The sequence below is a fragment of the Lutra lutra genome, chromosome 1 (assembly GCF_902655055.1).
Source record: "Lutra lutra chromosome 1, mLutLut1.2, whole genome shotgun sequence".
Taxonomy (NCBI): Eukaryota; Metazoa; Chordata; class Mammalia; order Carnivora; family Mustelidae; genus Lutra; species Lutra lutra.
This window is the reverse complement of record NC_062278.1, coordinates 155,079,196-155,101,801: the sequence shown is the minus strand read 5'-3', so window position 1 is coordinate 155,101,801 and position 22,606 is coordinate 155,079,196. Positions and strand designations below refer to the sequence as shown.

The 22,606-nt window shown below is 46.6% G+C and overlaps 2 protein-coding genes across 2 annotated transcripts in view; both read left to right on the top strand.

The window, feature by feature from the left end:
• Nucleotides 1–14,816, top strand: part of ACVR2B (activin A receptor type 2B) — a 35,882-nt gene extending 21,066 nt beyond the window's left edge. The window contains 8 exon segments of the mRNA XM_047740324.1: nt 254–402; nt 2,156–2,270; nt 2,980–3,118; nt 3,208–3,290; nt 3,292–3,339; nt 4,790–4,837; nt 4,839–4,911; nt 4,914–14,816. Coding sequence (XP_047596280.1) covers nt 254–402; nt 2,156–2,270; nt 2,980–3,118; nt 3,208–3,290; nt 3,292–3,339; nt 4,790–4,837; nt 4,839–4,911; nt 4,914–4,984 — 726 coding nt within the window. The 3' untranslated portion in view covers nt 4,985–14,816.
• Nucleotides 14,817–18,375: 3,559 nt separating this feature from the next.
• Nucleotides 18,376–22,606, top strand: part of EXOG (exo/endonuclease G) — a 31,777-nt gene continuing 27,546 nt past the window's right edge. The window contains exons 1-2 of the mRNA XM_047740336.1: nt 18,376–18,551; nt 20,410–20,559. Coding sequence (XP_047596292.1) covers nt 18,389–18,551; nt 20,410–20,559 — 313 coding nt within the window. The 5' untranslated portion in view covers nt 18,376–18,388. The remainder of the gene's footprint in view (nt 18,552–20,409; nt 20,560–22,606) is intronic.

Sequence of the window (22,606 nt, the reverse complement as noted above, 5' to 3'; positions counted from 1 at the left end):
TGTGGACATGAGTGCCTACAAGAACTCCTCTAACTCTGGGATAAATTCTTAGGAATAAGTGCAGTGGCTTCGTGATTAACACCCTTTGACCCCAGAGGTTCCTAACCCTCTTAGCTTCACATACCTTCCATGTCGATCACAGTCTCCCAGGAGGGGAGCCTGCCTCTGTCCACTGAGACAGTCCTCCTGGGGCCTGGCTGGGTCCTGTTCTGTTCCCGGAGCCTGTGCCCAAGTTCTGTGCTGTCTCCTGTAGGGCTCCCTCACGGATTACCTCAAGGGGAACATCATCACGTGGAATGAACTGTGTCACGTGGCAGAGACAATGTCAAGAGGCCTCTCGTACCTTCATGAGGACGTGCCCTGGTGCCGTGGAGAGGGCCACAAGCCGTCTATTGCCCACAGGTACCTGGCTTAGCAGTTGCCCTCCTTGTGCTTGGTGTGGAGCTGCAGAGGGTTGGAGGGTGAGAACAGGGCCTGGGGTTGGGGCAGGGGGCTTTTCCATTTCATAACGATGCTTAGCTGCTCTGTGGTGGGGGGCCATCTGGCCCTACCCCTCCCTTCCGCCCTTTCCTCGAAAGCTGGTTTTCTCATGCCCTCTGGTGGCCACATGAGGAAGTGCTGACTCCCATTACTTCTGTTGGAAGGTTGGTTCAGTAGTTCTCAAACTTTTTGGTTAGGATCTGTTTACATTTTTTTTTTTTTTTTTTTTTTTTTCCTGAGAGAGAGAGAGAGTGCACACCCGTGCTTGGTGGTGGGGGGAAGGGCGGAGGGGGAGAGAGAGAGAGAATCTAAAGTAGGTTCCATGCCCAGCATGGCCACATGTCATCACCCTGAGATCATGACCTGAGCGGAAGTCAAGTCATATGCTTAACCCACTGAGCCACCCAGGGGCCCCAGGGTCTCTTTACAGTCTTAAAAAGAGCTTCTGTGTACATGGGTTATGTCTACGGATATTTGCTGTGTCAGAGTACTCACGTTCTGTTAACTCGGAGTGATGATATCCATGTATGTAGCCGCTGGAACACTCTTCTCCTGAGAATGAATTTACAAAGACAAAGAATGGATTATGAATGAAAAGAATTCTGGTCTTGCAGTTCCCCTGAAATAGTGTCAGGGACTCTTTGGGGGTTCTGGGGCTACCCCTTGAGGACTGCTGTAGTGACCGGTCATCACAGTCCTCACTCAGTGCTGGCACTGCTCTGAACGCTCAGAAACACAAGGTCAGGTTCGTCTTAGTATCTCACAGACGCTCGTCGTCTGTGAGATGAGGGTGTTTCTCAGCTCCATCATACAGAGCAAGGACGGTAGTGCAGAGAAGCTGAGAGGTTGGCCATCAGACTTGGTGTAGGGTGGCTCTGTGCCTACGAGGGAGGGGAATGAGTCTCGGGTTCCAGGACTCAAAGCTCAGGGGCCCCTCATGGTAATAACATCAATGACGTTTAAGGCTGACAGTGTGAAGTTGTGATTTTTTGTAGGTCAAAAGTAGTTGAATATTGACTCTTCCGTATGGTTTGACCTAATGGTAGTGCTCAGTAAGTGAGCTGGGTGGCCCTGAGCATGTGCACTTACTGCTCCCTGAGCTTCATTCCTCACAAGACTGACACAGGCACTGGGGAGACCGAGGAGCGCACGCACCCCTGTTAGCACAAGGCGGAGCTGAACGTGCACATCAGCGCCCGGCTCTACCCTGATGAAGCTCCTTGGGCTTGTGCAGAAAACCCGGGCAGGTTCATTCTTCGTGTCACTCCCATCCCGGCTTATGGACATTTTTCCCCAGAAGCCTTCATCCCAGGACAGTAGGCCTGACCTTGGCCCCTCCGAGAACACAGAGGCTGGCCTTTGATACTATGGGGACTGGAATGGGGTCTGCCCAGCCATTGTGATCGGTGTTGCTCTGACAGCTGTGGCAGAAATATATTGAGGGATTCTGACATTGAGGAGTGTGAGGGGTGGAAGGGTGTCCCAAAGCAGCCTGCCTGTGCAGCCTCATAGAACCCTATCCTGGTCTAGGCCCTGCTTCCAGATAGGGTGCGATGGCCTGGTCCAGGTCTCTGGGGGCTGGAAGGCACAGGCTCCAGTATCTCAGGGTCAAGGTGGGAAGCCAGGAGCAGGAAGCACAGTATTCCTCTTCATCTCAGTTCACTTGTCTCCTCAGGGACTTCAAAAGCAAGAATGTATTGCTCAAGAGTGACCTCACAGCCGTGCTGGCTGACTTTGGTCTGGCTGTTCGGTTTGAGCCAGGGAAACCTCCAGGGGACACTCACGGGCAGGTAATGAGCCTCAGGGATACAGGAGCGGGGCTGGCACAGGGGTGGACACTGCCCTTCTGGGGCCCAACTGGCAAGACACAGGGGCAAGGGTCGCTGTGAGCTCAGAGCTGTCCGGGAACTCCGGGAGCAACACTTGTCTTCCCCGTGGGGCAGGCCAGCCCTGGAGGGTAGCACAGCCCTGAAGGCCAGTTAGTCAGACCCAGCTTCCCCAGTGGGGTCGGTACTCACCTTGCAGCCTCAGTCTCTCTTTCCCTTTCACCAGAATTGTAAGCAATTATAGAAGGAGCTCTATTAAGAATCCAAACCAAAAAACCTAGAAAACGTACCTAAAAGTTAAGCCTGAAGAAATTCTCCTAGAACAATTCCTGTCAATGTTTTTAAGTATTTTTCAGCCTCTCTGTTTTTGATCTTAGTCTCAGGAAAATGCACACCAAGTGGGTAGCCCCTCGCCGTGTTGGTGTTTCGAGGAAATAGGCAGCAGTTCCGTGTGAGAGTCCTGTCATGTTGAGTGTGTGGTGTTTTTCAGTTCTCCTTGGGGTGTTGTACGTACACCGTGACCTCTCGTGAGCTCCCCACGAGTGTGGTGAGGCAAGGGCTGCTGTCCCCAGTGTGTCCTGTGAGTGCTGCCGTCCTAGCCCCGTCTAGTGGGCTTGGGCGGGGCTCTCGTGTGCTGTGGTTACGATGGGCCCCCTGCTCTGTCTTCGTGTAGGTGGGCACGCGGCGGTACATGGCCCCTGAGGTGCTGGAGGGAGCCATCAACTTCCAGAGAGACGCCTTCCTGCGTATCGACATGTACGCCATGGGGCTGGTGCTGTGGGAGCTCGTGTCCCGCTGCAAAGCTGCGGATGGTGAGTGAGGCGGCAGCCTCGAGTTTCCGGGCTGTGGCTCAGGGGCCATGAGCCCTCGGGGTGACCCTGCTGGGCTCTCATCCCCCCAGGCCCTGTGGATGAGTACATGCTGCCCTTCGAGGAAGAGATCGGCCAGCACCCGTCCCTGGAAGAGCTGCAAGAGGTTGTCGTGCAACAAGAAGATGCGGCCTGCCATTAAGGATCACTGGCTGAAGCACCCGGTGAGCGGCCTGGGTGGCAGGGCGCTACCGAGCAGGGCAGCGGAGAGGGAGGCCCGTCTGGGTGGACGGAGGACGAGGGTGCCTCAGGCAGCAGGACCGTCTCCTCCTCTCCCGTGGGGTCAGAGGCCACTTAGTGCGTCGTCTCCCTTCCATCAGGAGTGTGTCTGGGGAGGTTCTGGCTCAGCAGGGAGGTGGCTCTGCCATTGGGCCCGGAGTGATGGGGCCTGTCGGTCTGATCCTTCAGGGCCCATGTGGCCTCTCCATGGACCGTTTGTGGAGGAGAGCCCACTGGCCCTGGGCCTGACATGTCTGCGTTTGAATCCTGGATCTTCCCATTGGTAGCTGTGTGGCTTCCGGCAGATTGCTTTATTTCTCTGAGCCTTTGTCTCCTCAGGGTAGTAAGACATTTAACCTGTAATTATAAATTACTTGGCAGGACACCTATCACATAAATGCTTAGTATGGGTTAACTCTGATGAAATATATATCTGTTCTCTGTCTGCCTTTTTCTTTCTGGGCAACGACCAAGCCGTGTGGCATCTTGTCCTCTCCAGTGTGGGGATATTATACGAAAGACCCCCGCCACGTAAACTGTTTACTGTCTTAGAAGGACAGTTGCCTTCAGCTCCATTGAGGCTCTCCCTGCCATATACCTCCCGGGTCTTTCAGAAATAGGACAGCTTGGAGCCACTGGAGGCCGGCAGTCTCCATACATGCCATCAGGGGCCAAGTCCAGTTGCAGTGCTGCCCTCTGGAATCTGGGGCTGCTGATGGAGAAAACAGAGACATGGGGACATACAGGCCTGGGCCAGAGTCTGTCCCTTCTGCCTCAGACTTCTCAGTCTTCCAGGGCAGGAACTGGTAGCCAGGCCAGTTCCCTGATGAGGAGCTCAAGGTGCAGAGAGATCTCGGTGTGTTCTGGTGCTGAGCAGGCCAGAGACGCCTTGGATATGGGCATTGGCCTTTCCTGGCTCCACTGTGTGTGTGCCAGTGGAGGGTGTCAGGCCATGTGCCCCAGATTCTCGGAGGGGCCCTGAGGGTTGTGGGAAGTGGGATGGGTGGGGTGAAGCACTCCTGTGGTCCCCACTGTAACTGAAGCTGTGCACGGTGGGCCCCTGCATGATTTGAGATTCATGTAAGATGTTTGAATATCACTGCCCCAAGGCAAGCAGCTGGGTCTGCCCCAGGAGCGGCCTGCGTTACCCGCCCTGTCCCTTCCTGTGCTGAGGCTGTGGAGGGAGGCCAGCGGGCTCAGGATGGTAACTGCTGGGAGGGAAGGCGTCCTGATTCCTGCAAGGTCCCCTGGGCCTCTGCTAGCTGACCTGCTAGGGTTGGGACCAGTGGGCTCTGCCTGATCCTCAGGTACATCCTCAAGTTCACCTGTCCCCCATGCTTGTCTGCTGAGGGCCACTGACAGTGCTGTCCTTTCCCTCTCTGCACCAATGTGCAGGGCCTGGCCCCGCTCTCGTGGACCATCGAGGAGTGCTGGGACCATGACGGCAGAGGCTCGCCTGTCTGCGGGCTGCGTGAGGAGGCGGGTGTCCCTGATCCGGAGGTCGGTCAACGGCACTACTCGGACTGTCTTGTTTCCCTGGTGACCTCCGTCACCAATGTGGACCTGCCCCCTAAGGAGTCGAGCATCTAATAAGCCAGGACACGAGTGGATTGAAGAGGAAAGGAAAAAAGTTGTGTTTTGTTTTGGAAATCCCGTAACACCAACAAACACATGAAATGCAGCTGCTATTTTACCTTGACTTTTTATTATTATTATAATTATTATAATTATTATTATTATATTATTTTTTTGGATTGGATCAGTTTTTACAAGCACACTGCTCTACTGTATTGCAACAGGCGGACGCGTCAGCAGGCGTTGAGGTGCTGAGCTGTGAATGCGGAACCAGCGCCATGCTGAAGAGCCCTCAGCCACCTCGCTGTCCCTTGGGGTTCTTTTTCCCGCTTTCTCTTGTTGTTGTCTCAGAATCTGTGACACAAAGAAACCCATCTCCTGTCTTAGGAAACTTAATGCTGCAAACTCTACCTAGAGGAACCTTTGAAGACTGTTACATTAAGAACACACCTTCCTCAGAGGAGGAATTTCCCCCTGCCCTCGCCCCCCACCACCCCCGCCCTTATTGTTTTTCTCCCTTTTTAGACAGTGAGTTAAGAAACAGCAGATGTGTCTTTCACGGATTAACGGGTGTTGTCTGACCGAGGAAAAACTGGGATGACAACGAGGATGTTTGGACCAGAGTTGGAAGGGGAGGACAGAGCTGGGGATGGGGTTTGGGAACAGAGCTACACTGAACTCGGGCACATTCGGAGCAACATCCTTTGCTAGGAGGCTACTTCTCAGGTAACCAGGAATCGAGGGGAAGGACCGTGTGGAGGCCGAGCATTAACTCGAGAAGGGGTTTGGAGAAAGTCTGAAGGCAGGTGTGGCTCTGACCCATCTGTTGGCCCTGACCAGTTTCTTCCCGCTGACTTGGGCTTGGGCCTTGGACAGAACGTTTTCTCTGCCCTCGTTTTAAGGTTAGGCAAGGGTAGAAATCATCATGTTTTAGTGATTGTGTTTTTCATAAGACAATGCTGTAAATAGTTACGGAGGAAAGAGTTCAAACACGTTGCTTCCTCCTGGCACAAGTCAGGGAAATGCCCACCGGGCGCCCTGCACAGCCAGAGCAAGAGGGCTCCCTGGGCGGGGCCGCTGCGGCCTGCCTGGGAGACCAGAGCGTCCTGTGGCGCTGGCTCTGCCTTGTGTGGTGACACTGCTGTCCCTTCACATGTCTCGTGCACACGGCTTTCTCCAGACCCCTCAAAGAGGTGCATATTCTAAAAACTGTTTCTCTATTATGCCATAACCTTGCTCTAGTCAGTGAATGTTCTTATGCTGCTGTTTCAACATTTGAATTTTTTTAATTTATGAAACATGCAAATTTTTTTAAAAACGAAACACACATCCACATATACACACATGCTTTGCGATGTGGCTTCCGAGGTTTAAATTTTGAAAAGTAAAAGAATTAAAACTTCACGACCACAGACCACCTCAAACCAGAAATACCTCAGAATTTTCTACTTGTGTAAGTTTTATTATATATTTTATTAGTTGTGTTGTCTCGTAGTAAGTATATTTTAATGTAAGTTGGCTTTTATGACAAAGTTTAAAAGAAATAGAGAAAAGAAAAAAAGTGTGAGTCTTCTAGGGAGTGCTACCATTTTTGTTTGATAACGCCCCCTTGTAAATAATTGTCATCAACTGTAGATTGGCTGTCTGGGCCATCTGGGCATTCATCACTCTTGTTTGTGAAGGCGTTTCCCTCTGGTTTCTTGAGACTTTTATTTAAAAACTGGATCTCTTTCATTTTGAGGGTGGTTGAGTTGGTGAGCAATGGGAAGAGGTGGACCTGGGTGAGAAGGGGAGAGGGGTGCCTCCTCTTGACTTGAATGGAGGTTCAGATCTTTCCCTCAATGTGGTTGGTCGGTGTTCAGAATGACAGGTAACCCCACTTTAACTTGGTTAGACTGTGGCCCTTAGGTGTGCTTGAGGTGATTTTCCTTGAGCAGCAGCAATCGTGGAGGCCGGTAGTGTCTCTGTGAGTCCACACCGTGACTTGGGACAGTCTGTGATAGAGTGGTGTGTCTGGAGTGGCGAGTTCTCACTGTGCCCTGGAGTCACAGTCTGAGCACGCACACTCCCCACTTGGCATGCCATGTGCATCGGGCCTGCCACTTGGCTGTGTCCCTTTTTTTCTGTGTTTGGGCACAGGGTGCTGTGGGAGGTGAGTGTGTGTCCCTCTCAGAGCTCTGCTTTTGCTTCATGGGTCAAGCTCTGAGCTAGTCAAGGTGGTTACAGGGACAGGTTTTTTGGTGTGTGTGGGTTTTTTTCGTTTCGTAAGCTGTGTTGTCTTTTTTTTTTTTTTTTTTTTTTTTTTTAACTATTTTGTGCTGTGGTATTTTTCTTCCCTCGGAATAATTTTTAACAGCAAAACAGGCCTTACAGCAGTTGCTTTTCTTTTCCACTTATTTCTTTAAAAAGCTTTAAAATATTTATTGAAAAGTGCCATATCTAATTTCTTTAGCTTTCACCTCAGGCAGTGCATCTCTACTTCTCTGGCCTCTGCGTTTCACCCTCAGCGACAAATAAACCACTAACAGATGTAGCTGATTCACCATAGGAATGACCAGATCCCTCATCCTACCCAGTGTGGAACACTAAACCCTGCCTCTCCATTTGGTTTTAGATTTCCTCTGGGTGATTTTTCTTTTGGCTTGATTGTTGTAACAATTTTGGCTTGATATGTTTGGCCTGGCTGTGGAGGATTGAGCTGTGGCCTTGGTGTGGGCCTTGCTGGTCAGCTCGCAGTACCGATAGGGCAGGCCTTCCCGTTGGCCTACATGCCTTTTATCTGGGTGAGCTCCCTCTTTGCCAACCCTGTGCTCAGCTGCCGTGGTGGCTTTGGGGCCTTGGCACCAGAATGTCTGGAGGTGGTTCTTGTGTGGTGTGGCTGGGGAAAGGGGAGTCTGGGAGCGCCAGTTCTTTGGGCTTCAGGCTGCCTTTCCCTTATGCTGTGGTGTAAAGTGCACCCATCAGGCAGTATCCTTGAGTGCTGTTGATGGCAGAAGAAGGTGGGTAATCTTTTTCTAGGGCATGCCCCTGGGAGCCTGGGTGGGTCTTTTCCCTCAGATAAAGTGTCTGTGTGTTGTCATGTATTCTTTGGGGAGTGAACCATTTAGAGCACTGGTTTATGCTTTTTTGGGTTATAGGGCCTCTGTCTGTGCTCTTTTCCACAAAAATTTCATGTATTGTCCGCTTCTGGAGAGCTCAGAGAACTACTCCCCACCCCCATCCCCACAGGCTCTTGTGGAAGACTTGTAGGAGTCTGACACATCATTTTGCCTGCCTGTGGGGGAGGCTGCCCCACCTAGGGTGAGAGGGTGGCCAAGTCAGGGGAGGGAAGTGGCCAAGGATCCTTGCTCCTTCCTTTCTGGTGTTCTTCCATCCACACAGGCTCCTGGCTGTGGGCGGGACTTTGGGAGAGAATGTGTTCTGTTTGAAAACGTCCATGATCACTGGGAAGACATCCCAAGCCAGAGAAATACAGAAATGAGCAACAGAAGGAGGAAATGAGTGGTACAGAGGCCACTGTGTCACACTGTCCTATAAGGAACTCTTGATGGGCCAGCGGAGGCCCTGGACATGGTCCTTAGGGGCTTGCATCAGCCAGGTTTTTTCCTGGGATCGTTGGTCCCTCCCAGGAGTCCTTTGAGTGAGTTACTCAGGGTGAGGGCTGTAGGTGGAGTGTTCTTAGGAGGAAGGGAGACCTGGCTGTGAAGGGAAGTGGTGAGTATCATTGGCACATCATTGGCCTTCACTGTTGAACATGGCCAGCTTGTCCTTCATTGTTCAACATGGCTCTGTAGGTGTAGGTGCCCAGGGGGATCAGTGCTGCCTGGGGAGGGGTTCCCCATGTGTGCCAGCTGCTCCTGACTCAGAATTCCTCCTGTCTGGACTTGGGCATATGTGCAGAACAAGAGAGATCTTGTTCAGCTTTGAACATCTTCAAGTGGCTTGAGCCCCCCACTCACTTGTTCTCATCCCAGTTCAGAATTTCTCCTCCAGGCCACCGAGCTAGTTCTTCCTTGACCCTAGGGGCCAGGCCAGTCTTCTTGTCATAGCTTGTCATGTCATGCTTTAGAAAGCAAAGCAGGTGACCCAGCTTTTCTGCTCTGTCACCTTTCTCTCCGGTTGCCACGTTCTTGCTTCCTGCTACCCTGACACTCTGCACTGAGTGCTTGAACTGTGTGTGTGGTGTTGCTTTGTTGGCAACCCCAGCACCTATGTTTGTGTGTGCGTGTATGTGTGGCTCAGAAAGCCTGTCATATGGCACCGATGCTCTGAGCCATGAGGGTAGGGAGGCGGCTATTCCATCTGGAGTGGGAGGACTGGGTGGCCCTCTTGCAAGTGGAATTTTGCCCTTTTTTAGGGTGCCATGTAAAGTTCCCAGCACATACTGGTAATACAAGGGTTTGGTGGTTTTTAGCAATATGGTAAGCATATGTATGTCATTGTTTGGAATTGGTACTAGAAGTCGAACAGCCAAGTGTCATTCCTCAGAACTTGGCTCACTAGATGGGTATCTGAATTAGCATTTTCTTGTAGCTAACTCAGATTGATTGTCAGTCCCAGCTATTTCAGTAGCCTGTTGGGTTCTTAATGGTTTATCTTTGGCGAGATGGCCAGGCCCGGTTCACATTTCAGGGGCTTGCTAGACCACACCTTTCTAAGAAGCGCAGTGAGTTGGCTCATCTGCTCTCCTCACCTCCCATCTAGGGTGAGCAGCCAGAAGGGAAAGAGGACAAGGTAGTTTTTTCTCCTCATTTGGGTGCCATGAATTCTTTAGTTAATGGGTGTTTATAAAAGCTGAACTAATAAATTAGTCAGTAGCTTCTAGGTATTCGCAGTAATGTTTTAGGTAAAGAAACAGGCCCAGTAATTCAGTTGATGAACTGTTTATCTTCTCAGTCTGGATTTCATGAATTCAGGGTTACATGCATAGTTATTTAAGTAAGATTCCTGATAGTTGATTTGTAACCAGCAGTCTACCTATGAATGTATCCCAAACCTTTAGAAGGCTTGGATAAGTTTTTTAAAGTAATGATTTAGTTTTGTAGCAAAAAGAAATTGAAGTTTAAAATGCCCCCCCTTGGAAATTAATTCAGTTGACTCAGCTACATTTTAAGAACAGTGGGTCCAAGAGACCCATAAACTCATCAAATAAAAGTCCAAATTATCTAGAGGGATATTTTGAATATTTCTATTTTATACTCATTTGGGGTCCATTGTAAACTTTGGTTTGGACAAGATTTTGAATTTAAACGATTTATCACTGTTGAAGTTTTACCAAGCTTTTAAATTTTTGTGGCTTTATCCTCCGGGTGTGAAAGAAGCCGGACTTTTTGATTGTGGTACCCCACCTATCCCTGTAGTGCCGAAACCAGTGATCCTTTATTTGCTCCTGTGGCAGCTTGTAGAGATCATACAAGTGGTTTTTCCTCATGAATTAAAATGCGTAGTCTCTAAATGCCAGTTTGTGGTGATGGGCCCTGTGCTGCCCTTCCTATCCGGGAGGATCTTTGGACTGTCCGGGGCCTATGCAATTCTGAGAGCCACTGCACGCCCACCACAGGACTCCAGAGAAGTATACCCTCGGGCATACGTGTGTATGCAATGGATTATTCAAACATGGGCTCTCTGCGCATCTGTGGGAAAGTGTAACATTAATTTGCAAAGTTTACATTTTTGAGCTCACAGTTATGAAAAGTATGACCCATTATTAGCTAATGCTTTTTAGGCAGGTGAGGATGGGTTTTATTTTGTTTTGTTTTGTTTTGTTTTGTTTTATTTTGTTTTGTTTTAACAAATGGATATGTTCTGTCTTGAGTCCTGGGAATTTCTGCTGTTGGTTGGGCATGGGATCATTGTCCGTTTCTCCCAATCACGTTTGCATTGGAATGTTGTTAGGTAGCATTGTAAATAAAAGAATAGGTTCTATAATAGAGATATGACACTTGAAATTTTACTTTAAAAAAATCTATAGCTCTACATATATATTTAGTTATATCACCTGACAGATTCTTCTGCACAGTGTGGAGATTGTTTTATACCACAGATTATTTTTATAAAGTCTAGTGAGTTTGAATGAGAATGATTTTGTAATCAGAGTAAGGAGCTTTACCTTTCAGGATCAATGTACACTGGAGTGTGAGTGGTGTGGAGCTTTTACCTAGTGCTCATATGGATTCTCGTGATACACTGGCAGATTGCAGGCCCTTTATGGGTCTCGTTTGGCCAGAACTCCACTTGCGGCTGGGTGGGACAGTGATGCTCTAGCTCCGCTCCCTGCAGATTGAGAAGCAAGGGGCTGCGAGCAGCAGGAAGAGCCTGTGGTGTGTTTTACATTTGTGCTTCCTCCTGAGATTTCTTCTGAACAAAGGGTTCTGAGGTTAGAAATGAGTTTGTGAGTTCCTGCCATAGAATGTAGTTCTATGAGGGTGTTTTGAGAAACAGAAATTATGCGGGAGTATGGATTGGGGCGGGGTGGGATGATTAAGATTCAGGCTATATAAACATTTGAACTGAGAGATTGGTGATTTGAGGAATCCACAAAACTGAATTACCTAGGACCAAATTTTCCAGTTTTCAGGACAGAATTTCTGGTTGACGTATTATTCAGAAAAGGAGGGGGTGTGTGGACATAGTGATCAGGTGAAATGGTGAGCTGCCAGGCACTTTGTGTCTGCTCTGGTCAGGGCCTCTTGGACGTGTGAGTGCTTGGAGGCAGCTCCCTGCTTTCATGTAGCGAGTCACAACTGGGAGCCCTCTGAGGAAGCTCAGAGCCCCATACCAGAGAGCATCTTCCAGCCATCACATAGCCCTTCCTGCTCTTCCTGCAAAGGTCAGCATGGCCGCCAGGGGATGGGAGGCGGTCTTCATGTTAGCCTTTTTATTTTGGGGTAGATAGTGGATGGTTATTTGGGTGAGCCTTTTGGATGAGTATACAGGGAAGGTGAATCATGAAGCTCATTCTCTGTATCGTCATTGTCAGTCCTGAGGCCCAGCTGAAGACCTGTCCCTCCCGACCCAGGCTGCTGCACCCAGAAGTACACTGGTTGGGATGATTTTGTCAGGAGAATCCCTGATGTGTCGTTTTAAGCCAGCTGTGCTTTTATTCAGTCTGGTTCATAGTGAAGTTTTACACTTTACCCCTTTTATACTTGGAGTAAATTTAGTTTCAGCAGGTCTAGTAGCAGTCCAGGAACTAGCCCGTCGTTCCTTTTCCTGCTCCCTGTGTAAGAACGTTTCTCTGCTCTCCAGCCACGTGTCTTGGAATGTAATTCTGTTGTGCCTTTGTTTTTGTCACCTGCCTCCCCTCAAAAGCAACTGCTGTAAGCTTTTTTCTACTGGTCTTTTCTAGCCCGAAACCCCACCTTTTTCCTTTCTCCCAGCTGTAATTTCTGGATGCAGTTCTGTGCTCCAGGTATTTGAAGAACCAGTTACCTCAGACCTCATGTTGAACCGTGTCACCATCTGGGTCCTCTCGATACTGCAGGCTTGTAACATACACACGTAGGAACCCTGCCGAGTACAGGCACTTACTTGTTTTAAAGTTAAACTCTTCCCAAGGACTGAAAAAGGGGCTTCTGGCAAGCTCTTCACTGCACTGTGGTGGGATGGGTCTAGAGTGTCATCTGAACGGTGCTTCCTGGGTTCCTCTTTGAATTCTGCCATTTTCAGTATTCGCATGTCTGAATAGGTAAAGTGATTCAGTTGGCTGGTCTTGCACACAAATTAGTTCCAAAGACGAGCTCTTTGTAATACATTTCCAGTCATTAAAACTCAAATGTAGAACATTCCTTTAAATGGCAGGATTAAAAAAACCCACCATTCACCACTGTGCATTTTGGGAAGATGTCTGTAGCATATGTTGCTGTGAAATTAGGCCTTGTGGGATATGGCTGTTTGTCATTTTGATGTATTTTAAATAAATATATATATATATTTTTAAAGAGCCTTTTTTACCAATTCAAAAAGTTTAATTAACCAGCAGTCACCACATCTGAATTTTTGTCTCTGGGGCATAGATGGCAGACCAAGATTGAAAGTGGTAACTCAGCCGTATGAGCATAGGCTGCCTGCCTGGGCTGTCCTGCTGACCGTGGAATGCCAAGGTCAGTGTGTTGCCAGTGGGTTCTGATCAGCCCTCGAAGTGTTTGATCTCTGCCCTGATCAGTGGACTGTTGACTTCAGTCCCTGCAAGTGCTTTAGCCCAAGTGGGGTTTTCTCAGAGCACTGCCACAAGCTAAGTGTATGTTTAGCCAAATGATTTCTCCATTAAGGGAAAAATGCGCTCATTCAAATGTTACCAGCAACGACAGAGATAAGAGTAGGAAAATTAGGCAACACTGGGGTTTTGATTTGGAAAGTGTCCAAGTCACTGTCAAAGGCTGTCTGAGAGCCAGTGATCATATAGAGATTCTTAGGAGACCTCATCTGGAAGTATTAAGACCTCCTGTGAGTTGGAGGGATTGTTAAAATGCCAGCAGCTCCCCTCCCCAACTTTTTTCTAGAATTCTGTAAAAATACAAAGAAAATTGAGTGGTACTTAAGAATTGAGGGTGAGGGTTACCGCAGAATAGAAGTATACTTGTAGATTTCAGTTCCATGCCACAAATCCACACAATGCCATTTTTCAACTGTACAAAAGAATCTGCTTATGAATTTGACATGATCTTAGTGGTAGCGTCAAAAGGCCGAATTTTTCACCTGTTAATATTTTTCCACATTTGTCCTTAAATCTGAGTAACTTTACAGTACTGTAAATTTAACTTATACATTGAGTTTGATGTCAATTCTTGTGAAAAGAGCTTCTCCATGTAACAGACACACAGTTAAAGAACACAGCAGAATACAAAATTTGCAGGACCAATTTTGGAACCAACAGAAAATGTCACCTCTCATTTGCCATCTTTATGTATCAGTTTTACCAGCTACTTCTAAATTTGTACATTATGTGTAAGGAAAAGAAGGAAACCCCTAAGGCTTGTCTAACTTAGTGGAGAATGTGTGTGTCGGGTTTAGGATGGAGAGCGAAGTCTTACTGAGCTGTGTTATCTAACTTGTATATAACAGTTGTAATTAAAAGTCTGGATTCACCTGTTGCTTGCAGTTTAAAGCAATGAGTAATTACAAACTCTGGAAATGTGACTAGTATAGGACTTAAGGCTGTAGAAGTGAAGAAGCTCTTCAAGTGCTAAAAATAAAGACTTCTGGTTTTTGGCTCAAATTCAGTAAGTACTGTTTGTATACCAGGATATGTGAGATGTAAATGTAATAGGTCACTTTTCACTCTTGTAGCTATAAAATAAAAATTTTGTAGAACAGAAATAGCTTGTACTACTGAATTAACAAAAGTTATACTAAAGTATCATGTTAAAAAATATATATATACACATACACATACACAGAGTTAAGCGTGTTGCTGTTACCCTGTCTGGATTTGAAGTGTGCTGATTTATATAACACACACACACACACACACACACACACACACGTATATATATTATATACACGCACACATCTAAAATGGCCTAAAGCAGACATCCATGTAATTACAGTTGCAAAATGAAGACATTTTGGAAAGAACATTGTATCATAGTTCATTCATTTGCAGTGGATCTTTGTTCCTTTTTACTGTGGTAATTTTAGAAATGAGTGTCAAGTTTGAAATTAGATCTGCTAAGTTGGGGTTTTGCTGCCTGAACTCTGCACTGGGTCCTCAAATAAACCGATGTGAATGTAGTTTTTTTCCCCCTGTGTGAAGAAGCAGCCACACCCCAACAGAATAGGAGGAAAAATCTAGAGCTATTTCAAGTTTTATCTTTTTGTATATGAAAATAAAATAATAATAAAACTACCCTGTGTCTCTCTTAATCACATGGTGGGGGATTGAGGTTTCTTTTCATGGGAATTAGAAATCAATACAGTGGCGCGCTCTCACTTACAAGGCTGACTCTCGAACACCCCTGTGAGTTCCTGCTTGGTACACATGGAGTTGTTATTGCTTGAGTGCCTAGTCTACCATGGTTCTGTGGTACTGGAGCTCAGCACAGGTCTTCATTTCTGCCCTTCAGAAGCTCAGGATCTAGTTGGAAACATGGGTTTTTTCCTAAATGGACTGTCCTGGAACTTGGGGTAAGTTCTTGCAGGGTAGGGGTATATTTTCCAAATCTCTAAGATTCCTGTACCTCTCTCCCCGACCCCCAGTCCTATACTTTGCAGACAACCTGAGTAATATATATATATTTTTAAAGATTTTATTTATTTATTTGAGACAGAGATCACAAATAGGCAGATAGGCAGGCGGGGGGTGGGGTGGGGGAAATAGGCTCCCCGCTGAGCAGAGAGCCCCGACGCAGGGCTCCATCCCAGGACCCTGAGATCATAACCTGAGCCGAAAGCAGAGGCTTAACCCATTGAGCCACCCAGGCGCCCCCTGAGTAATATTTTTGTAAGTGGAGTAGAGAAGCCTGGAAAATAAGTTTTATTCAGGACTACTGCAGAATACAGGCTCTGTCATTTCTAAGCATGGCGGAGTATCAGGATCACCCATTAAAAAAATATAGTTTATGGGGCACCACCCCAGATCTGAATCAACAAAGCCCAGTCTCATGTTTAGGAATTCCTGACTTAACTTTGCTAGGTGAAAACATGGTTCCCTGTTAATGAAATAATAAGTCTCTACTGCCTAACAAAATCAGAAAGCCCCAGAAGTCACTGCTTCCTGCAGTAACAAATTTTTTTGACCTGTGACTTATATTTGCCAAGTGGAGAAATACCAGCTTTGGATCCTTCTGGTACAGTTAATGCCTTTTTCTTCATGCTTAATTATGAAAATTAAACCTGTTTGGAACTCTTAGAGAACGATTTTTGACTAAGGGACCCTTTATTTAGGAACCAGTGGTCACAGCTTATGGCCCATTTTGCTCTCTCAGATTTAGACTGTTCACCTTTTGTTAGTGAGTGCCCCTAATGATAAGTGCAGAGAAGGAAACGAAGTCTAACATTATTGAAAGAGGATCTTAGAACTAGAAATGCTGGAAGGTTGGACCAGAGAGGTCATTATGGTCACACTTTTCCCTCAGCAAAGGAATTCGTTCATCAAAGAAAGAAGCTGATTTTAGAAAAACAGGCTTGCTTAAGTGAGCAAGTAGAAGAGGGTTCAGGGGCCATTAAGTCTGCCCTCCCATCCCTTCCCTTAAATCTCACGTAGCCCTGTGGAACACTATGGACGCGCCCCCTCCCCCATTATAGTTTAGAAACTACTGGTTCAGTTCCTTCACTTGGGAGGGAGGTACCCTGCCCTAAGTCAGGCAGCCCTTACTTGCAGTTCTTGACATCTTGGGGCCAGGTGTGAGGTTCACCGTTGTGTCCAAGTACAGGGTCTGGATGAGGAAAAGTCACCCACCATTTCTCTCTCATTCTGGTGTTTAACACAGCACATGGCACTTAGGAGGGCCTTGAGAAATAAATCTCTCTCTCTCTTTTTTTAAATAAAGATTTTTATTCATTTATTTGACAGACAGAGATCACAAGTAGGCAGAGAGGCAGGCAGAGAGAGAGGAAGGGAAGCAGGCTCCCCGCCGAGCAGAGAGCCTGTTGCAGGGCTTGATCCCAGGACCCTGGGACCATGACCTGAGCCCAAGGCAGAGGCCTAATCCACTGAGCCACCCAGGCGCCCCGAGAAATAAATCTCTCTTAAGTGAATGAATGTATTAGTAAATATTGTAAATTGAAACTTACAGATGTACCAGTGTTGTGTGGTTGTATTTATCGGGAATCTCGGTTGCAAATGACAGAAACCATTAAACAGAAAGGGGGTTTTACTGGAAGGATCCTGGGGCAACCAAGCTTTGAGTAAAGGCAAGCTGTGCAGGGGCTTCAGGAGCCTTGGCAGCTGGGATCACAACATTGCAGCACTAGCCCTTCACTTACGTCTCAGCGTTTCCTCCACTGTTGCTCAGCGCAAGATGCGTCTGGTCCTTTGTCCACTTAGCAGGAAACAAAGCTACAGATAGTGCCAGAGTTTCCTATGTCACAGCTTTGCCACCTAGAGAGACTTCCAGATCCACAGTCCCTGGAAAGATTCCAGTTGACCTAGTTCCACCAGTTAGGGTCAGAGGTACAGGGGATTATACAGAACAACTTTGTAATAGGTATTCCTGGGTAGGGGTGTGGACCCATGAAGCAATCAAAACAACACTGACACTTCGGCTGGCTGTTAGAAAACCCTCCTGTTTAAGCCCACTTGGGTGCTGCAAAACGAACAAAATCCATTGGGTGAGAGTGCCTAAACCATACCCTTACTCCGTGAGCAGGCATTCAGCAGTCCAAAGTTTATATTCCATCAAGATAAAATAGGATGGGGACGCCTGGGTGGCTCAGTTGGTTGGACAACTGCCTTCGGCTCAGGTCATGATCCTGGAGTCCCGGGATCGAGTCCCGCATCGGACTCCCGGCTACACGGGGAGTCTGCTTCTCTCTCTGACCTTCTCCTCGCTCATGCTCTCTCTCAAATAAATAAATAAAATCTTAAAAAAAAAAAAAAGATAAAATAGGATGAAGGAAAAGTCGCTAACACTACAGAGCACTTAATTGACATGCGCCAGATTCTTCCCTAAATGCTTTATGTGGTAACTTTTAATCCTCACAAGAAACCTATGGTCTAATCATCTTCATCATAATAACTTATTATTTAAATAAGTGTATAAATAATATTTATTGTATACTTTTCATATATGATACCGTTACCATTATTCTCATCTAAAAAAAGAGACAGAAGCCCTGAAAAGTTAAGTAACACACCCAAAAAGGAAAGTGGGTGAGCGGCCATCTAAACCCCTGCACTCTGATTGAGGGTCCTAAGCCACCATGGAGTACTGTCTTGTCAAGACACTCCTAAGGAGGTACAAAGCAATTAGAAGTTAGGACTTCTAGACTGCGACTTCAAAGCCAGGTGTCATGAAGACGTCTAATATGGCATACGTTTTGGGCTCAGACCTGAGTTGGAATGGCGGCTCTGAGGTCTTACTCTAACCATGTGCAAATGGCTTATTCACCTATCAAGTGGCACTAAAGGTACACACCACTGCGCCCTCGAGACGTCATGCCTCCCACCCATCACCGGATCAAGGGGACCAGGGGTGGAGCGACGATGGGCCGGTCGCGGCGGGGGAGGGTGCGAGGGGGGGGGGGAGGCGGTTAGAGATTCACCTGCGCCTCCAGACTTTGTCACGAGAGGGCTCCCGAGGCCCTCAGGCGGGGTGGGTGTGCTCCTGCGCTCTGCACATCCTGTGGCTCCACAGAAGCTTGGGGCCAGGCGACTCAGGTTGCGCATGCGTGTCTCGATCCCCCAGTTGCGATTGGCTTTCAGGCGTCAGAGCTGGTGTGCGCACGCGCGACTTCAAAAGGTAAGGTGCGCTGGTTAAGATGGCGGCCAAAAGTTTTGCTTCCCGCCTCAGAGGCTCTGGACGCTTTTTGAGCGTCTTCGTGGCGGGAGGTGTGGTGGGCGCTGCGGGAGGCGGGTTCACGGCCATGCAGTTGTTCCGGAGTCAGGGCGCTGAGGCAGCGTTGGCAGCGAGGGAGCCCGACGGTAAGTCCGTAGGCCTCTTCCCTGGCTCGGGTTTTGGGCAGGATTCCTGCCTTCGGCATGAATCGTAATCCTCGTCCGCGCTTTTCTCCCTTTGCGGGCCCCGAGCCGAGGGTCTCGGGTTTTCAGCCTTTCTAGTCTTCCCATCCGGCCTCCCCGCTCCACTGGAGGCTTCGCCTGCCTCTTTCGCATACTTCTCCATCTTCATTTTCTCGTCTTCTACCCCCGAATCAACTTAACACAGGTACGTTTTAATGTCCGTGACCTCCTTTAGGTCGTTAGCTCCGTAACAGCTCGGACTATGTTTTGTTCTCCACCGTATATACAGTCCAGCACCTGGTGCTTAGTTGACAGTAAGCGTGGAAGAGTGAATACATTAACACCTCGTTTTAGCAGATTAGTTAATTGTCCTCGTTTTGTCTTCGTTCAAACGAAGGGTGCCCGCATTAACGCTAAAAAGAAATCTGTCAGGTTATCTTATCAGTAAAAAAGTGGGCTTCTTTCGGAAGAGTAGAGAGTGAGTTAGTAATCCAGGACAGGCAAGCCATGGCAAAACCGTAGGCAAGTCCAGCAGCCAAGTCTCAGCCAAAGGAGAGGAACTTTACGGAGAAGACGGAGGAAATTGGGAGGGTTGTTTTGGAAAGTCCATTGGAGAAAAGCAACGGTTCCGGATGATGAGTTTTTCATTGGCTGAGTTGCATGGGTAGTCAACTTCTTGTAGAGGTTGCACTGTCAGGCTTTCCCTGTTGGGGGCCTGTAGTTGACGGTTCTTTCCTCTTGACAGTTCTTCTGTCAGGGTCTGTAATTGACAGTTTTCCTGTAATTGAGATGGGGTTGAATGGCTCCCCCTTCCAGCCTCCCCTTCTAGCAACAGAGTCCACTTTCCTGAGGTTTCCCTTCATTAATTTTCACACCTGCTAGCCCTTTTTCAAAGGATATAAATCCTCAAGCTACCGGGGGTACCTCATATTTAACAGTGAAAATGAATTCATGCTCATTTTTTACACTTTCCCTGAGCTGCTGATTTAACTTGCTCCTTGTGGTACTTGGCATTTTAGCAAGAGAACTATTATGGTAGGTCGAAGACCTGGAGAAGGCTTCAAGAGAGGGTTATTTTGAAACAGAGCCCTTGTTAAATGTGTGCTTAGTTTCTCCCAGTAGGAGAAATAAGACAAGTTTTACCACTGTCTGGCAGCGGTGCACATCTCTGCTTCAGTTCCAGAACAATGGATGATAGTCTTTTAAGACGTTTATAAAAGGCTGTTTTTGTCCTCATGCTAACTCTTATCACGTAATGAGGAAGTAGGCTTTCCCCCATTAAATCCTATCAGTGGCTAGTAATGACTTGTTTTTCCTTTGCTGCTTTTGTATACATGGTACTTTATGGGGCAGAGATTTGGACATTTGATGTGAAAGACCAGTAAGATCAGGTCCTTATTTAAAAGTTAGTGAGGGGGCGCCTGGGTGGCTCAGTGAGTTAAAGTCTCTGCCTTTGGTTCAGGTCATGGTCCCAGGGTCCTGGGATCCAGCCCCGCGTTGGGCTCTCTGCTCAGCAGGGAGCCTGCTTCCCCCTTTCTCTCTGCCTACTTGTGATCTCTGTCTGTCAAATAAATAAATAAAATCTTAAAAAAAAAGTTAGTGAGATAGCTGCAGTTTATCTTGTTAAAACTATAGGACTGATTATAGGCAAAGCCTATTGTCTCTTTTCTCTGCGTTGGAAATAATTGCAGAATGAGATCTGGTTGATTAGACCTTTGAGTCAGTCCTTTGTAATTCTCACCCCTCTCCCTTATAATTTCTTGTTCCTAGTAAGAATTACTAATTATTTGTTATTTTCCCCCCTCCCTCTTTGCATTTTTAGGTTCTGCAGAAAAGGCTCTCTTGGAACAATATGGAGTCCCTTTAACTGGAACAGAGACTAGGCATTACACTAATCATGCCTTGTCTTATGATCAGTCAAAGCGGGTGCCTAGATGGGTTCTTGAACATATATCCAAAAGCAAGATAATGGGTAGGTGGCTAGAAGTAAAGGCATTGATGAAAGGTATTTCCAAATTTAGAACAAGGAGGATTATTGATTCAACCTTTTTCACATTGCAACACATTTAGAAAATGATGATGTTTGTATGAAGCACTTAGATAATTGGACCTACCTGGTCTCCAGTGAGCTTCAGACCCTTCCCAGTTTTCTAAGGTGCTGAGAGGATCAGTATCTTGACATATGAGTTGGAGGCTCTGTCAGTATTGCTACAACTAGCACTATTCGTACATTATCTCCACAAATACTTTTAAAGTGCCTACCACATGTCTAGCACTGTGCTGAGCCTTGGGATCAGAGCATATGGTCTCTCATTCTTGGCACTTTGAGTTAATGTTGGGGAATGAACTGGCCTATCAAACAAATAATCATGAATGTGTAATTATTTTTGGTAATAACTATTCTGAAGGACAAGTGATTGTAGGTTGGGTTAGTATAAACAAGGAACAGTAAAGAATGTGATGAGCAGTGATGTAGGAGAACCTGATTTTGATTAGCAAGGTTTCTCCCAAGAAAGTGGCTTGGAGGTAGATGTTGTTACCTAGACAGTGGAGTGGGATGGTCCATGGATTGTGGACAGGTGCATTCCAGACAGAAAGAAAAGCACAGGTGCATCTTTGAAGGCCCCAGTGTGAAGAGTTTTGTTCCTTTAGGGAACTAAAAGGCCAGAGTAGCTGGAGCAAGGGAGAACATATGAAATGAGATTGAAGAGGTAGGTGGGCATGTAAGTCTGCTCATGGTTTTTAAAAAAAAAAAAATTTTTTTTTTAAATATCTTGGTGGATTCCTATAATTAAGATGACCAGACCTTGATATTTAATGTTAAATTGGTTTCTGTGTAGATTATTCTAGTTTATACTATCCACTGTTAACTACTTGTCCTGTCTTCCACTCATAATGAACATTACCAATTTAATAGCTGATTTTATTTCCATTTATTGGATACCAGTAAAGTTTAATATTTTGTGAATTATTCTTTCTTTGTGAGTTATTTTTACCATTTTCAGTTGGGATATTGTTTTTTGAATTGATTTAGGGAGTTCTTTATGTGTTAGGGTATAACCTTTTGTCATAGTTGTTTTATTCATACTTTATTTGCCTTTTAATTTGTTGTAAGGCCCACACGTTATTTCTCCTTGCTTTAAGTACATGCTCTGTTTATGTATATTAAAATGCTGATGTTTAAATGAGTATGTGCCTTCCTAGGGTCAAACCACCAGCAGAATAGCAGGAGCCTTGGGCTTTGCTTGCTGCTAGAAGGACACTGATGTAGTTGGGAACTTTATCGTAGCAGTTGAGAGTTGATTATAAATGTATATCAAGGGAAACTCATTTGATATAGTTTCAAGCCAGTGAATCTCCTTTAAATGCAAAACTTTTCCCAAGATGTAAGGGATTTTGGCTTTACTAATTTTATCCTGCTCTTCAGAAAGGCATATAAGAAAAATATCACATTTCACATTGTAATGTGTAATTTGAGGAGGTAAAATAATATTATTTGAAAACAGGAAGCAGTATACTTATGATTTACTGGATATTAGTCTAAAGAGACTTCTGTTTTCAGTAATGACAGACTAGATTACTCAGACTGACTCTCTGCTAAAAACAAGAAATGTTATTAGCAGACTGAGTGTCTGCTAAAAACAGTAAGAGATATGTAGGGGAAAAAAATCACTTAAAAAAAAAAAAGTTAGCATGACAGTGGTGAGTTGCCAAGCCACTATCTGGGGGAAAGCCAGAATCCAGAGAGATAAGGGCAGTCTTGGTAAACCGAAGCAACATACATTCTTTTGATTCCACCTTTGAAGGTGAGACCTAGGACTCACCCAGAGTAGATTGTTTTATACGACCCTCCCCATAATAGCCTGGAACCTCCAGAGGGCTGAGCCCTGGGGGAGGGCAGGGGAAGTGGAACTAACCTGCCTGCTCACTGTAGGGGATTGTATAGAAGGTTATCTTGGCACTGAGCAGAAAAGGGTCAAAAGGAAAATAAAAAGCTTGTTCCAGAGAAGTGGAGGCCA